The 16,184-nt window shown below is 30.8% G+C and overlaps 1 protein-coding gene across 2 annotated transcripts in view; it reads left to right on the top strand.

Moving 5' to 3' along the window:
- Positions 1-15,548, top strand: part of LOC140051318 (dual specificity testis-specific protein kinase 1-like) — a 30,058-nt gene extending 14,510 nt beyond the window's left edge. For both annotated transcript variants that reach the window (XM_072096489.1, XM_072096490.1), the window contains exons 5-11: positions 6,609-6,761; positions 10,762-10,838; positions 11,453-11,534; positions 11,964-12,047; positions 12,399-12,488; positions 12,857-12,971; positions 13,509-15,548. In XM_072096489.1, coding sequence (XP_071952590.1) covers positions 6,609-6,761; positions 10,762-10,838; positions 11,453-11,534; positions 11,964-12,047; positions 12,399-12,488; positions 12,857-12,971; positions 13,509-14,185 — 1,278 coding nt within the window. In that variant the 3' untranslated portion in view covers positions 14,186-15,548. The remainder of the gene's footprint in view (positions 1-6,608; positions 6,762-10,761; positions 10,839-11,452; positions 11,535-11,963; positions 12,048-12,398; positions 12,489-12,856; positions 12,972-13,508) is intronic.
- The last annotated feature ends 636 nt before the right edge of the window (positions 15,549-16,184 follow it).

Here is a 16,184-nt window from a genome sequence, read left to right as displayed (position 1 = left end):
GGGTGAAACAACCCTGATTCATTACTCCCTCAAAATACAAATAAAGATATTGTTGAATATAAAACATTTCTACTTCATCATGTGGGCTTCCAATATTACCTAGCAACCATAACAAAATGCAGACATAGGTCACAACCTATGACCCGAGAATCCTGGTAGTTATGAGGCCATTGAGTCCCATAACATAATTTTACTGTTTTTATAACTCATATTATTTTCTAATGATAATGTAATACATGTAAATTATTTTATAAAGTTGGTGAAGACATTCACAAAAACATTTTTCTAATTAAAATAGCTGAAAAATAGTATAGAATCAATATTTATTTATTTTTTATAGCTAGCACAATTTAGTGTTAACATGCTAGTTTTGTAACTGAAAAAATAATAACAGTATAGAGCAAATAAGATGACTATGTTTGAAAATAACATGGGAGCATGGGTATCCTACAGTTATTATAATAAAGTCATAAAACTGTAATATTTAAATTTGTGGCTTTAAGAGCACTAGACAAAGTTAGAAATAGTGATGCATATAAGTGCCTACTGATGAAATGTTCCAGATAGTAAAGCACAGAAAAAGCTGCCAATTAATAAAGTAAAATGCACTCATCAATGTTTGAAAGATTATAATGATGTCCTAGATATGAGTTTGTTCATTTTGGATACACTTCCTTTCTCCTTCAGCACTTGAGGGGTTTTACTGTCGATCTAATGTAAATGCAATAAGTACATCAATGTCCTATTTTAAGCTCACTTAGCTTTGCTGACAATATAGACCTAGTAGGCTTTATGGAAAGTAAATTGATTCTAAAAATATTGAGCTGAAAATGTACTAAAATCATCTGGATACTACAACTTTGAGATTAACATAAAAATATGTTAAAATATTTGAATAAAACACATGTTGTTTTGACTTTGCAACACTTTTTTCTGAAATGAGTTTAGCAGAAAATGTTGTTAATCAAGTTTGGCTGTTCATAGTCTAAAAGGTCTGTGATTTAAATTTCAAATACATTGTTTTGATATGTGAATGATTTTTGCATTTTACAACAGAAACTTTCCTAAGAGTTTAAAAAACTACCGTACCAGGAATATTATTAAGGTAAAATGTAAATGTGTACAAAAATCTACTAAAGCTCCGTCTACACTATAAAAAAAATGTGATGTGCCCATATTTGAACATGATGTCATATCACATACCGGGGCACATCACTACCATGTTTGGGCACATCACACTTTTTTGTCAAACTAGTTTGATAATGTAGACAGAGCCTAAGGTTCACCAAAGATGTGACATAATCTCAAAGTTGTGCTATGACATCAATTGAAACAATATTTAATATCACCCTGAAAACTTGTGCAAAATGTTTAATAGATGATCTGCTTAACTTGGAAGTTGTATTTGAACAAACCTTGGACAACAATTAATATTATTAGTGATTACATAACACACTCAAGTGTGTCTTTGCCATTCAACTATTGCATATTATGTTATTCAAGTATTAGTTTTACTGAACAGGAAAATTTATTAATTATGATGGTGATTAGTTAATTGTGAGTTTTTTTTTCAAACAGTAGGCCGGATGTTGAAGATAAATTTCATAATAGTTTAATCAATCTAAAACAGTACGTTGTTGATACTGATAGTGATAACAGTATCGTCTCCAAAAAGGCGCTTTACTTAAAGTAGCTTGAAATTTGTTTGATTTTGATTCAGTAGTGGATACAGCGCTACAATTATTGGAGACAATAATAGTATTGTGCTTGAAGAAGGATGGCAAATCGCCATCCAACAGTAGCTTGCCTACTGCTTAAAAAGTCTACAGTACCCCTAGGCCCATAAAAAGTGTAAGCCTACAGTACCCCTAGGCCCATAAAAAGTGTAAGTCTACAGTACCCCTAGGCCCATAAAAAGTGTAAGCCTATTGTACAGTACGCCCAGGCTGACCGTTCTATTTAATTTGGCTCCACCTCATTTAGAACAGTCAGTCTTTCAACTCATAAAAATATTCTCCCATCCAACTCATAAACATTCATTACATATTATTACTTAAAGAAACATTTGATTGAACTTGTATGTACAGGTACTTGATTTTTGTAATCCGTTCACATAAATATTATAACCAATATTCAACATTATCAGTATTGGTTGTTTTGCTTGTCATTTCCTACTGTTGGTCCCTAGAAAATGTGGCCATGAATTTAACTACAAATTGATATCTAGTTTAGGCGCCAGCTAAGTTTATGGGTGTATGCCAAAAAACAATACTGCTGCTTCGACAAGGAGGTTAAGAATTTCTTATGGCGGGGATATAGAAGGTAACCCTGGATGGAAATAGAATCTTGTGAAGCTGTTTCTGTTCTGTTGTAAAAGGGGACTACTAGCGGTTATCTCTCCAATGGGCCAGCACCATCTTAGCCTAGATAATGAATTGGTGATGAATCTGCAACCTGATAAATAGGTACCCTATACACACGTATTGGGTCGTGGGAGGAGAAAGAGGACAAAGTTTATAAGACTTTCATTTTATTGATTAAATAACATACTTTACTAAAAAGCTAATAAAATGTATTATTTGTCATCACTAGTTGCAAACTACTTGGTGCATGCATTGGAAAATGAGTGATTTAATGGTCATTTTCAGGCTATTCTGCCTTTTGACTGCTATACTACAGTTACTACTAATCTATACATATTAAAATATAGTAAAGCAAATTATTTTTAATATTTATAAGCTTTGTTGGCAATTGTCCAAGTTTATTTGCTAGTAGCAGGATACAATAGCGGAAGTAGGTCCTTGTGTAGGCTATAGAATGCTATGATTGGTATGGGGTTGAAGACATGGGATGAGCCCCTGGACAACAAGGCACCTGGACACTCTTCATTCTCTTATTAAGAGTTCTTAAGAGTCTATATCTATCATTCTAACTACCTCTTGACATTCATTTACCAGTTACTGGACACTTACATTTATCATGTGACCACATTTTCATTGTTAAAATTGATAAAAAACAACATTTTTAAATGTATTTGCCTGCTTACACCATCGACTAACACTCCTGGTTTGTGTATTTGCCTGCTTACACCATCGACTAACACTCCTGGTTTGTGTATTTGCCTGCTTACACCATCGACTAACACTCCTGGTTTGTGTATTTGCCTGCTTACACCATCGACTAACACTCCTGGTTTGTGTATTTCAGGCTCCATATTGTACAGTACAGTAGTAATTTTGAGTTTTCATTTTTCTAATTTAAAAAGAAACTTTGTATAATATAATGAACGATGCTTAGTATTATTATAATACTTTTTATCTATTCTTTAATTACACATATATTTTACCATTAGGGTTAACTTATAAATTATAAGTTCATTGAGATATTTGAAATTACTGTACTATAGTTCTGTTCATGCATAAAATTGTATTTATATTTTTAAATTACATATTTCAGATGATTAATGTGTAAAAAAGGTCATAAAGCATAGATAATATGATAATTTACAAATAGGAAATCATACAATGTTAAAATTTACTTTTTCTTACCTGCCATACTACCTAAACTCAACCTATATTTTGATCTAGTGTCAGGGGTACTATAGTACTGTCTTTTAGGTCGTCCTAATTGCAATAATGATATCATGTAGAAAATAATTGTAGTATGAGCATGCGGTTGGATAGAGAGAGAAAACACCCTTTTCACTTTTTTGAACGGACTATTTTTTGATATATAAATGTGACAACATGCATTTTACAAAATTGTTATCTTACATTACAATACTATATTTTAAATCAGAGTTACTGTACTTGGTCCTTGACAAATAGAATATTCAGTTGTTAAATGCAGTCTCCAATATGTAAATCCCTCAGTTTTACTACTATTTATTATTTAAATTTATCCTTGGCAAATGGTAAAAATCACAAAGAGAATTTCTGTTAGATAGTATAAATTAATATAAAGACAACAACAAAGTGTTGGTATTCAACTGTCAATGTTTAGTAAAGGCTGATATTTATTGGTTTTTCAATTTTACCTTCACATACATTTTTCCAAATTCTACATACCATTACTGCTGTTACCATTTAAACTTTTACTATAAGGCTTTGTGCAGGAAATCAAGATGTTAGTTAGGAAAAACCTCATGTGACATGATATTAACAAATGTCAAAGCATGGCACCTTTTCCCACTAAATTGTTCAATTGTACCTTCACATCAATTTTTTTCCAAATTATACATATAAACCATTAATTCTACTGCCATCCAAACTTTTACTATGAATTATACAATAGAAATAACTTGTTATAAACCATGATGACATCACTAAAAATTGAAAGAAATAGCCTCCAAACTGTTTGATTAGCCATTTCTCTTAATATTCAGACATTACATTTTAGCCAAACTGAACAATCAAAAAGTATGATGAGTAATGTATTATGATTTAATTTATTCATATTATTTTAAGTATGATTCAACTACCAGCAAACAATCACCTCCATAGTAATTAAGGACATCATTAATAGGTTTGTTGATCACCTGTTAATGATACGATAAACTAAATTTAGAAACAAAACACAAGAAGCATGCCTGATGCCTATAATTGTCAAATAGAACTCAGACCTTTGATGTACAAGGAGATTGGGGATGTGATTAGTAGGACATTAGTAGTAGTAATAATTGATTTTTTTATAAATTTAAATTCATATTAAAGTTTTCTCCTCCAATATACTTTCTACTGTATTTCTTCTAATTTGTGACCAATATAGAATAATGGGCTTTTCACACCTGCTTCAGTCCAGACCCTGTTCAGGTTGTTTGTGTCGGATTGCTTGGTACAGTACAGTGAGTCTGGACAGGTATGAAAGGACCTTTATGCAGATTGCCCAAAAACTGCTAGCTTTACTTGAGATTGTAATCCCCAAAATATTAGTATTATTAATTATTTACTCTATGAGAACCACAGTATATTGAGTACTACTATCTAATAATCATTTATCTAAAGTACATCTGTATTTGTGTAAACGTTGGGTGTTGCACAGTGTTGAACAAATTTGCAGAACGAGCAATAATGGCGATCCACTTCCCTTTCCATATTTGGTTATATTGAGGGATGCATACAAACACAAATGTATGGGTTTGTGTTTGAACTTTGTACACTTTTTATAGGCTATTTTTATTGAGGAGGTTAGTTGCAAAATAATGTGATCTTTTCAATTCATCGAAAAACTATAGATAAAGGTAAACTGTACTTGTAAAATATACAGTAAGACGATAGCAATTCTATTAAGATAAAGATTTTTAAAAGTTCTTTTAGATTTCAAATTAAAAATATGAATTGTTTTTGGAACAAATGATCTAAAATATAAATTATCGTGGTGGTCAAACTCTCCCTGATTGGTCATATATACATTAGTGTATAGTATAGTAGTATATAATAATGTTATATACAGTAGTGAGATTTTAACCAATCAGGACACAATTTATCCTAAATACAAAAGGTTACTAAATCATGGCAAGATGTTGGTCCTTTTGCAAAATGTAGATTTAGACTGTGAAATCAAACCAAGCAACATGATCTAGCAACTTTATGCAAGTAAATGTTATCCAGTATTATGATACCAATTTTATTTTTCTAGAAAAGCACTAATATTGGTGTTAATTCCTTAATTTACGTCAGTGATTTTAATCAGGGTATTAAAACTGATTGATGCAGATTACCCACATCTACCATATTTCTCAAGTTTAATCCTGCTAAAATTATTGTAAAATAAAAGCTATCTGGCTGATGGACATCCGTATATTTCACAAATCGCTGGCCAATTTGTTTAGTATTTTTAGATAGTTTTCAAGGCCAATGTGTCAGCAAGCGGGAAATAATTTATCATTCTATTCATGATGCTTTCCTGTGAGTGAGCTGGTATTTACTGGTTTGTTTTGGTTTTTATAGGGATTTTTTTCTGGGATTTTCAGTTCACAATGTTTTCCTCAATTTTAAAGCATATTATTAAGCACTGTCTATACTAGCAAACTTTATGTGACAAAAAAATGTGATGTGCCCATATATGGACATGATGATGTCATATCACTATCATAATTGGGTATATCACTACCATATTTGGGAACATCACACTTTTTTGTAAAACTAGTTTGATAATGTAGACAGAGCTTTAGTCAATAGTAGAGGGAGTATTGATCTGTAATAAAATCTCTTTTTTTTATCTACATGCTGTAAACCTCCTAATGAGAAAATAGATTTATTTATAGAATGAATGTAGTGATGCTTGTGAATGTCCAAATGAAAGGTCATTATTATAGAACAAGGTCTCAAGAAAACTAATCTAAGCCCTTGGTTAAAGTACTGGTACTGTAGTACAGTAGTTTTTATTGTAATCACTAATTAGTAATTTTTAATGAAATATTTTTTTTTTTCTATTTCCATCTCAGCTCTCATTTTTCTACACTAATTTAATTACCATTAAAAACCATGCCTTTACATTATCAATAAATTGATCAAGTTGATTAAGTGACTTCATTTTCCTTAAATTAAATGTTATGATCTGTTATTTTACACAAATGTAATTATTAAACTTAAACTTCTTTCTTGCAGTACATGAATGGAGGAGATCTTCAACATATTTTACTAGATGAAAATGTTATCACATTATCTTGGGAGTTAAGAATAAGTCTATCACGAGATGTTGCTGATGGCATGAACTATGTACATACAAAAGGCTACATTCATCGAGACCTAACAGCTATGGTAATTTAAATATTATTTTAATCTATTTGCATATATTAAAAAATGTCACACTTTATTTGCATACATTTGTTACAAGATTTCACTGATGGCATGAATTTTACAAAAGTTTACATTAATCTGGATCTAACTGCTATGGGAAGGCCTTTACATCTTGCGTATGTATAAATCATTTGCATACTTATAAATCATTTCCATATTATTAATTCATTAATACATACTTAAAATGATTTGCATATTTTTAATTCATTTGCATACTTCTAAATCATTTGCATATTATTAATTCATTTGCATAGTTATAAATCATTTGAATTATTTATTAATTAATGTACATACTTATAAATCAATTGCATATTTTTAATTCATTTGCATATTCTGAATTCATTTGCATACTTATAATTAATTGCATTCTTTAAAATAAACTTTAAATACCAGGTTTTATCATTTTTCAAAAAAGTCTATAAAAAAATGTAATGAGGTGAATCAAGAATTGTGTAGAGAAAGGGGTACATCAATACCCAAGTACTTATAGCAACTGAAAAAAAAGCTTTCTTTAAATGTATTTCTGTATAACAAGTTGACACGTTTATGAACAGAACAACTTTGTCTCCTTTAGTTTAATCAGATCAGTAGACAAATGTTATCTGAAGTATACATGATCTCTGAATTGAATAATACCATTTTTAAATATAAATCATATTTTATTTATATTTTTAGCAGGTGGTATATTTAGTTTTTATCTTGTTTATGGCATCTTCTTGATACTTTACTGTTTCATATTCTTTTTTATAATATTTGCAAATATTACATTTCAAAACATTTCTATGAGAATCAACATGTCAACAGTTTCTCAGACTAAAAAATTGTTTGATAAAAGAAAAACCTGTTATAGTTGCCATGCGAGAGTAGCTATTTTCTATGGTATGTACTTGTTGCTATGGATACTGTTACATCTTCTGAATATTGGCTTTATAATGTTTTATAATGAATTTAATAAAACATTATTTGCCCTTTAGGCATCAAAACATTATAGGTCTGGAATGTATGAGATAGTTAATACTTTGGTATGTACAGAAGTAAACTATTTTTAGACAGTAAAACTGAAAATTATTTTGCCATTACTGGATGAACTACTACTGTACACACTATAGAAAATAAAGTAATATGTAGTTATTTATTAAGTATTAGACGGTTGTTAGGAACATTATTGCCTAGGTATTGAATTTTTTTATTTTATTATTTTCACAAACTCTGATCTACAACTAGAGGTCATTGGAATAAGTAAGAAAGAAATAAAATTATTTTTCATTTAGTTGCATTCTTAGTTAAGTTTTTATTAAAAATCTTTTGATTTTATAATTTTACCAAAATACATCTTCATTTGTTGACAAGTGCTAACCGCAATCATGCCATCCCAGTTCAAGGAAAATTAAAACTATTTTTATCGGATTGCGGATATACAGGTATCTTGCAGCTCAGTGAGGATTGGATTTAACGTTGAGGTAGAAGACGTGGCAGGAAGAGGTGTATTCATTACATTTTTATACACTATATATATATATATTTAAGGCAAAGTGCCAAGGATTCATTCATTATCCTTCTTTAAAGGTGTAAATCCTGTTCACAAGACAAACATACACAAGATGCTCTAGATAAACAAAGTTTTATTAAAAGTCTTTGGTGGGAGTGGAGTTTGTTTTTAAAAAATGACAGGGCTTGAACCCAGGACCATTAGATTGGATGATAGCCAAGCATCATAACCAGCAAGCCACAACTCTAAATACATGTATAAGCTTCTGTGTTATGCATCATTGTCTTTTACATTATTATTGAAAATTAATATATCTTTCCTATTTGATTGTTTATTTATAAAAGTATAAGTGTGTCTGCGCTATTTGTTTACTCGCTTAGTTTTATTTTGCATTAGTAAACAAAAACATTTCCATTAATCGTAAACTAACATTAACAAACAATGAATGCGATTTAATTTGATTTATTTGTGTTATATTGAACACCCACAATGTACTGTATTATCTTTTAAATCAGCCTTTTTGTTTGGATTAAAGTGTAGATTAAGGGATTTCTGTCCAGTAAACAAATAATATTAACAAGAACATTATATTACTTTAATAATAATTCAAAGATATCTGACAAAGTATAATATTACAAAGCTGACTACAAGCTATTGCTCATCTAACCCTGCAGCAGCAGAATCTAGTTGACATTCTTAATAAATTGAAGTAAATAATACCTTTCAGAAGTTTTTGTTGTAGATATTTCATTTAGGAATGTAATTCAACAAGCATCTTTGAGATTATGTTCTACTTTTCTAATTAATAATATCATCACGTTTAATTTCGCAGCTTACATTTGCGTCAAGCTTCAATGTCCTAAATATTGTTAATCAAAATGTTCTAGTTTTTACACTAATTTCAAAATCAATATTTTAATGAATTTTTCTCATCTTGTTTTATTTTTAACTATCACCGTTTATGTCATCAATATTTTATTCAATATTATGGATATTAACCAGAATATTTACAATTATTAAATATCATATCAACCATCTTTATTAATATGTTATCAGATTAATTATCCTCATCATCATTGTCATTAAATCTTATCAGTATATAAATCATTATCTCTATTTTATTTTAATCGTTATTACCCTCATCATTGTCATTAAATCTTATCAGTACATAAATTATCATCACTATCTATTCATTGTTATCATCTACAAGAATAACCTCCTTGCAACATCATCCTCAATCATTGTTCTAATATCATCTTCATTATTATCTTCATGATTAACTGCACAATACTATCATAGCTGATGTCTATGACTGGCGATCGGGCTGGCGATCCAGAACTAGTACAATTATTAGCATATTTCATACAAGTACAAACATATAAAATGAAACGACCTGCAAGGTCATGTAAGTTTACATTACAATGCTTTAATATACGTTTTAACTCATAATGTTAATATTTATTGGTTACTTAAAAAGGTTTTGACTTTAATTTGCAAGTATTTCATTGGTGTATGTAATAGGTGGGTTTAGCAATGCATTACTATATCACTCTCAGGGGATCTACAGCTAAACCCTAACCTAGATATTTTACAGAATTGTTGGCACCAGAGGAGTCATGTTGTTTTTTTTCTAAATTGCAAAAATATAATTGTAGCAATATGGCATAATGGTAAAAGAATATAGAATATGTTCGAGACCGGTCTGGGTCATTGTATCCTTTAGGAAAGAGGCTATTATTCTTATTTCCTCATCCTTTGATTTGGTTGTAAAGCCGTTGGTCCCATGTACAGTATACAATGCAAGTGTACACAATAAAGAACTTGGTAAACTATTGGAAAAAGAGATGGATAAGAGAAAAAGAGATGGATAAGAGAAAAAGAGATGGATAAGCGAAAAAGAGAAAAAGAGATGGATAAGAGAAAAAGAGAAAAAGAGATGGATAAGAGAAAAAGAGAAAAAGAGATGGATAAGCGAAAAAGAGAAAAAGAGATGGATAAGCAAAAAAGAGAAAAAGAGATGGATAAGAGAAAAAGAGATGGATAAGCAAAAAAGAGATGGATAAGAGAAAAAGAGATGGATAAGAGAAAAAGAGAAAAAGAGATGGATAAGCGAAAAAGAGAAAAAGAGATGCATAAGCGAAAAAGAGAAAAAGAGATGGATAAGCGAAAAAGAGAAAAAGAGATGGATAAGAGAAAAAGAGAAAAAGAGATGGATAAGCGAAAAAGAGAAAAAGAGATGGATAAGAGAAAAAGAGATGGATAAGCAAAAAAGAGATGGATAAGAGAAAAAGAGATGGATAAGCAAAAAAGAGATGGATAAGAGAAAAAGAGATGGATAAGCGAAAAAGAGATGGATAAGAGAAAAAGAGATGGATAAGCGGTGCACTGTACCTGCCACTGGTCTGTAGAAGACCTGCATGCTTCATGTTATCTTGTCATTTTGGTAATATTTCACTTTTTATGTTTTTGTAGAATATATTGGTGCGTAAAGAAGGATCTAGATGGCAGGGAATTGTTGCTGATTTTGGACTGGCAACCACAATACCACAGTAAGTTTCTTGAGAAAAACTTTGCACGTGCCTACAAACCAATAAATAGATAGGTTCCCGGACTACCTGTATCTCAACTATTTTGCATTGTACCAAAATGGTGAACAATATTCACAAATTATTTATTTCTTTTTTTTTAAATGTCAGAAAATTTGTTTTCAATCACAAAGATACATCAAAGTGACGAGTTAAAATCGAGTTGTTATTATTGTTGTCTTATGATTATTAAATTGTCTCTCCTCATTGTCCAGCTATTTCTGCTATATTGTTTGAGATTGATATACAGTATATATGGCTGTATTTATTTGTAGTCCATTGTTTGCAAAATAGATATTTTATTTCTCAAACATTAACATTGCATTGATTTCAACAACACATCATAATGTTGAGTGTTAGCGCAAAGTGGATAATGTACTTAGTTTGTTATCTGCTATAATATATCATTCACACGATGACAAATTAGCATCCTTTTAAATACTTTTAACATGTCAACGAAGTAAATGATAAATGCTACAAATATTTAAATAAATAAATCACAATTTAATTCAATTTTGTAAAGATATCAACATTTCAGAATTATTGATAATTTTATTCTAAATTTTTATTTATTTCAGGAATAATGAAAAGAGATCAATAGCAGGTTCTCCATACTGGATGGCCCCAGAATGTTTGCGGAATGAATTCTTCAACGAAAAGGTGTGTTAATTACACAATAAGTAATCTAAAAAAAGTTGATCGATTAGTTAAAACAGGAGCTTGCAGATCATGAAACCATTAAGGGCCACAATGGCAACAAGTTTGACCATTGGTTACTTTGTTGTACTACCCTGAATTCATTCCTGTACAGTTTATGAATGTTATATTGTTTTGAATTCAAATAAAGAAATGAAAGAAAAATGGGACAGGTTCAAATTATAGGTTTCAATTACAGGTTCATTATTGTAATAAATAACAATTTCTTGCATTCAAAACCAAAAAAAAAAAAAAAAAAATTTATTTTCAAATAAAATCAATATTGTTTTTCACAAAAGGAAAAATAGATATTGTGTATGCTGTATTATTTGAATGATATTGATTGAGACAGAGCTGTGTTATAAATATATTTATTGTGTTCATTTCCTGCAGGCTGACATCTTTTCCTATGGTATTATTCTTTGTCAAGTTATTGCTAGAATACAAGCTGATCCTAACTGGTTGCCAAGGCTTGGGGTAATATTACACATTCAATTTATTACATTATTAATAATTAATATTAAATAAATAGTAATAAACAATGTTTGCTTTGTACATTTTTTATTTACCTAAAGTTCTATCTACACTACACTATCTTTATGTGATGTGCCCATATATAGACATGATGATGTCATATCACTATCATATTTGGACACATCACTACCATATTTGGGCACATCATACTTTTTTTGTCAGTTTGATAGTGTAGACAAAGCAACATTTATTTCAGAATGTGTTTATCCATTCATCAATTGCCAATTACACTGATTTTTAAGTTTAACCTTTCCCTTTTCTCTCTTTTGAATTGTTATTATTTTTTTGTTTTAGAATTTTGCTGTTGATGAGGAAGGCTTTAAATGTTTATCCTCTGATGATTGTCCTCATGATTTTCTTCAATTAGCATTCACATGTTGTAATGTAAGTCACCATGCTATACATACTTTTGAATCTCAACATTAATATGCTTGAGATGACAACAATGTGACCATTTCCACCAATGGGAAGGGTAAACTAGAGGTCGGAGGGTAAATTAGAGGTCGGAGGGTAAATTAGAGGTCGGAGGGTAAATTAGATGTCAGAGGGGAACTAGAGGTAGGAGGGGAAATTAGAGGTCGGCGGGGAAACTAGAGTTCGATGGGAAACTAGAGGTCGGAGGAGAAACTAGAGGTTGGAGGGGTGATGGTTTGAAGTGAACAACATCTGAATGAACAATAACATTTGGATCAAAACACCACAATATTTCAAATTGTGATTATAACAAAAAATAATATGATTTTAATTTGTAGATGGAATTTGAGAAGAGACCAAGTTTTGAACAGATCTTAGGCATGCTAAACAAAATGCTACGTAAAATAAGAGAAGACAGAGCAAACCAAAATTCTGTTTGGTTCCGAAATCGGAGTAAGTAATTATTGGGTAGTTTGTCCTCCAGCTGCATATTGTTTTTTGTTAACTTATATAGAGATTTATATTGCTGTATTGGAGCGCTATTTTATGTTTCATTATTTGTCAATCAATGTTTGTTATGTATTTCGTTTAAAAATGTTGGGTTAAGTTTCAATCTTAACTGACACTTCACTTATCTTAAGTATAAAATGTCTAGATTGTATCTTGACTTGATTCTAACATGACAATTCCCTTCTCATCTTTCCACACTTGTTTGTATGTAGAGACAGCGGCGTCAACAAACAAAACATCTTGCTGATGATATGATGGTTAACGTGCTTGCCTTCCAAACCAAAGGTCCGGGGTTCAATCCTGACCTAGTGTCAGGGTTGTAACTCACGGCTCTTTCAACTCCACTCCCTATGAGACTTAGTTTATAAGCATGATAAATTATAAAATAGTTTATCCATCCTGTAATTGGATGTGTATAAAATAAAGTAGAAAATAAGTAGAAATTCATTCAGTACACTAATTCCAATTATATTTTTTCAGATGAAATGGCGGTGAAAAAACGAGCACGAACATCTGTCAGTCAGTTGGATGCTCCAGTAAAAAATAACTTACGAAATTTCCCATTAACTCGAAGTAATTCAGCAAGATTAAGGAAGCAATCAGAGCGCCCTCAGCTTTTCAGCATAAATAGTAGTAATCCTTTCGATACACCTGAACTAAAAGGAGGGCAAACAAAAATAGTTTGCAGCCCTCGAGGAATCGATGCGGATATACCCCCAAAATTAAGTGCAATGTTTGATGAGTTAGACCTCGATGAAGAGTATTTTCAATTCCAAAATAAAGATCGTAGAAAGTCAATATCTTTACCTACATCTCCTGTTTTAAGAAAAAAGTTGCAAAGTACAGATGATCGCCTGGAAAACTGTGACAGTCCAGATGACGCCAAAGCTTTCTTTGCTAACGAGAACAGGGAACTGACGCATCGATTAATATCGTGGCGCGAGAGGAAACAATCTGGAAAAATGGATGGCAGCGGAGATTGGGAAATCGTTGACACTCCGTCGGCCACCGTAACTCCACTTAAGTCTGTGCTAAGACACGATTCTGGTGTTTGTTCATTATTTGATGAGGAAACAACACCGTCAAACAGTTCACATGGAAGCATGGATGATGCGTTTATTGGTGCTAATTGTAAAAGGAATTCAACAGGAGAATGAGTGATTAGAAAGAACACAGTAAAATGAATATTTTCCCTCCAACATAAGAAATGTAAACTGGGGTTGTGCAACTATAGAAGCCCAAAGGGAGAAAAAAAATATTAGAAGTAAATTTAACGAAACAGTATATTTTGATAAAACAATACAAGTTCTTTAGTTCTTGTACATTGAAACAGATATACAGTGTCTTGACATAAGGTGCACACCTGTATGCAAATTGGTAAATAAGTCATTTTCACTATAATTATACTAATACACTTACAGTATTTAGTTGTGTAAAGATGCTGTAACATTTATGATAAATAATTTATATTCATGTTAAAGGACCATGTCAAAATTATTCTAGAGCAGTTACTTCAGTAACTACATTTACTTTTATTTAAAAGAGATCCCTGAATATCAATTGACCATTGAGCTAAACTTGAAGGATTACCCTAAAAGATGGTTGAAGTAAAAATAAAACTACTGCAATGATGTATACCTTTTTTTTCAATGTTAATTGATGTCAATTAAAGACCGTAACTGCAGTAAACATGTGTAAAGCACTTGCTATATAATTGCATATTAATAGGTTAAGAGTAAACAAAACATAGTTACTGCAGTAACTGCAGTATAATAATTTTGACATTATCCTTTATTTAGATTCAGACTTGTACAGTGGTTACTTAAGGTACATCATAAAATTTAGAAAATTGATGTGATAAAGAATTTTGTTCCCTTTCCTTGAAAAGGAACCCCTACCCCAATCTACAACCCAAGGTGCGGTCCTATTAACACACTTGAAAATGATTTATTTTTGTAACAAAACCTAGTAAACAAGTGAACAGTAAGTAACATTAAGATGACTAATTCGGTTAATAGCTTCCACATAATTAACTCATTTTAAGTAAGGAGCACATTCACATAATACATGCATATTTAGCACTCCACTAATTATTGATACTTTATTGTGCAAAAGGTAATTATATATTATCACATTTGTCATTTTTCATAAAAGTATTATGTTGTGTTTAAAAAATGTAATATTTTATGTCAAGATGATGTAAAATAATTATTATAGAAAGTGATTATACTATTTTGCTACAATTTATAACGTTTTAAGATAATATTTCAGAAGTGTATTATTAACTCAGTACGTATATGATTTGGTAAAGGAAAGCTATTACGAGAGAAAATACATTTATGTCCAATTTTCTGTACTGAATGTTTAGTTATCAACAGTTTTTGATGTACTGCAAGAGGAGTTGGGTCATACTCTTATAAAAAAAAAGCATTAGGGTGGGGGGAGTGGATAACGTTATAATGTTACTCATGATATGTAACATTTACAAGTTTCTTTGTGAATAATAAAATGCAATATTGTAAAATAGATTGTGGTGTGTATGCTTTTCTTTTATCATTTAACAATTATTGCAAGACATAAAAATGCAAATGAGAAATAAGAGGTAATGTGTGGAACACAACATTTAAGGAAAATTAGGAAGCACAGCTGCATAATTGTGACCAACCCATGTGTGACTATACTCAAATGAGATACTGCACAGTTTGGCAAGATGATGCAGAAACACAAAAGTGGACTAAATCACTATAACTTGAGTGCAATGATGGTGTACTGTTAGCAATACTAAAATATGTTTGCAAGAGCTGATGATGATGATTTGATCTAATATCCAAGATATTTAAAACAGGTAGAATTTACAGGCGTTTACTCGTGGTTGGGGCTATAACATTGTACCAATTTGGTTGCTCTGAAATAAAAAATTGAATGAATGAATATATTTGTCAGATAAATAGTATTTTGACTTGTGCCTAAAAATTATACCAAATTGGTTGCCATCCAGGTCTTTAAAAATTGTTTGACTCATTGTTGGGGCTAAAAATTGTACCAATTTGGTTGCCCTGTGACTCCTCTGGATTCCATGATACAATCCAGATCTTTAAAAAGCGTTGACTCATTGTTGGGGTCAAACATTTTACCAATTTGGTTACCCTGTGACTG

Source organism: Antedon mediterranea, chromosome 6 (genome assembly GCF_964355755.1).
Source record: "Antedon mediterranea chromosome 6, ecAntMedi1.1, whole genome shotgun sequence".
In the NCBI taxonomy this organism is placed as follows: domain Eukaryota; kingdom Metazoa; phylum Echinodermata; class Crinoidea; order Comatulida; family Antedonidae; genus Antedon; species Antedon mediterranea.
The sequence above is the reverse complement of the archived record's forward strand: the minus strand, read 5'-3'. Positions and strand labels throughout refer to the sequence as shown.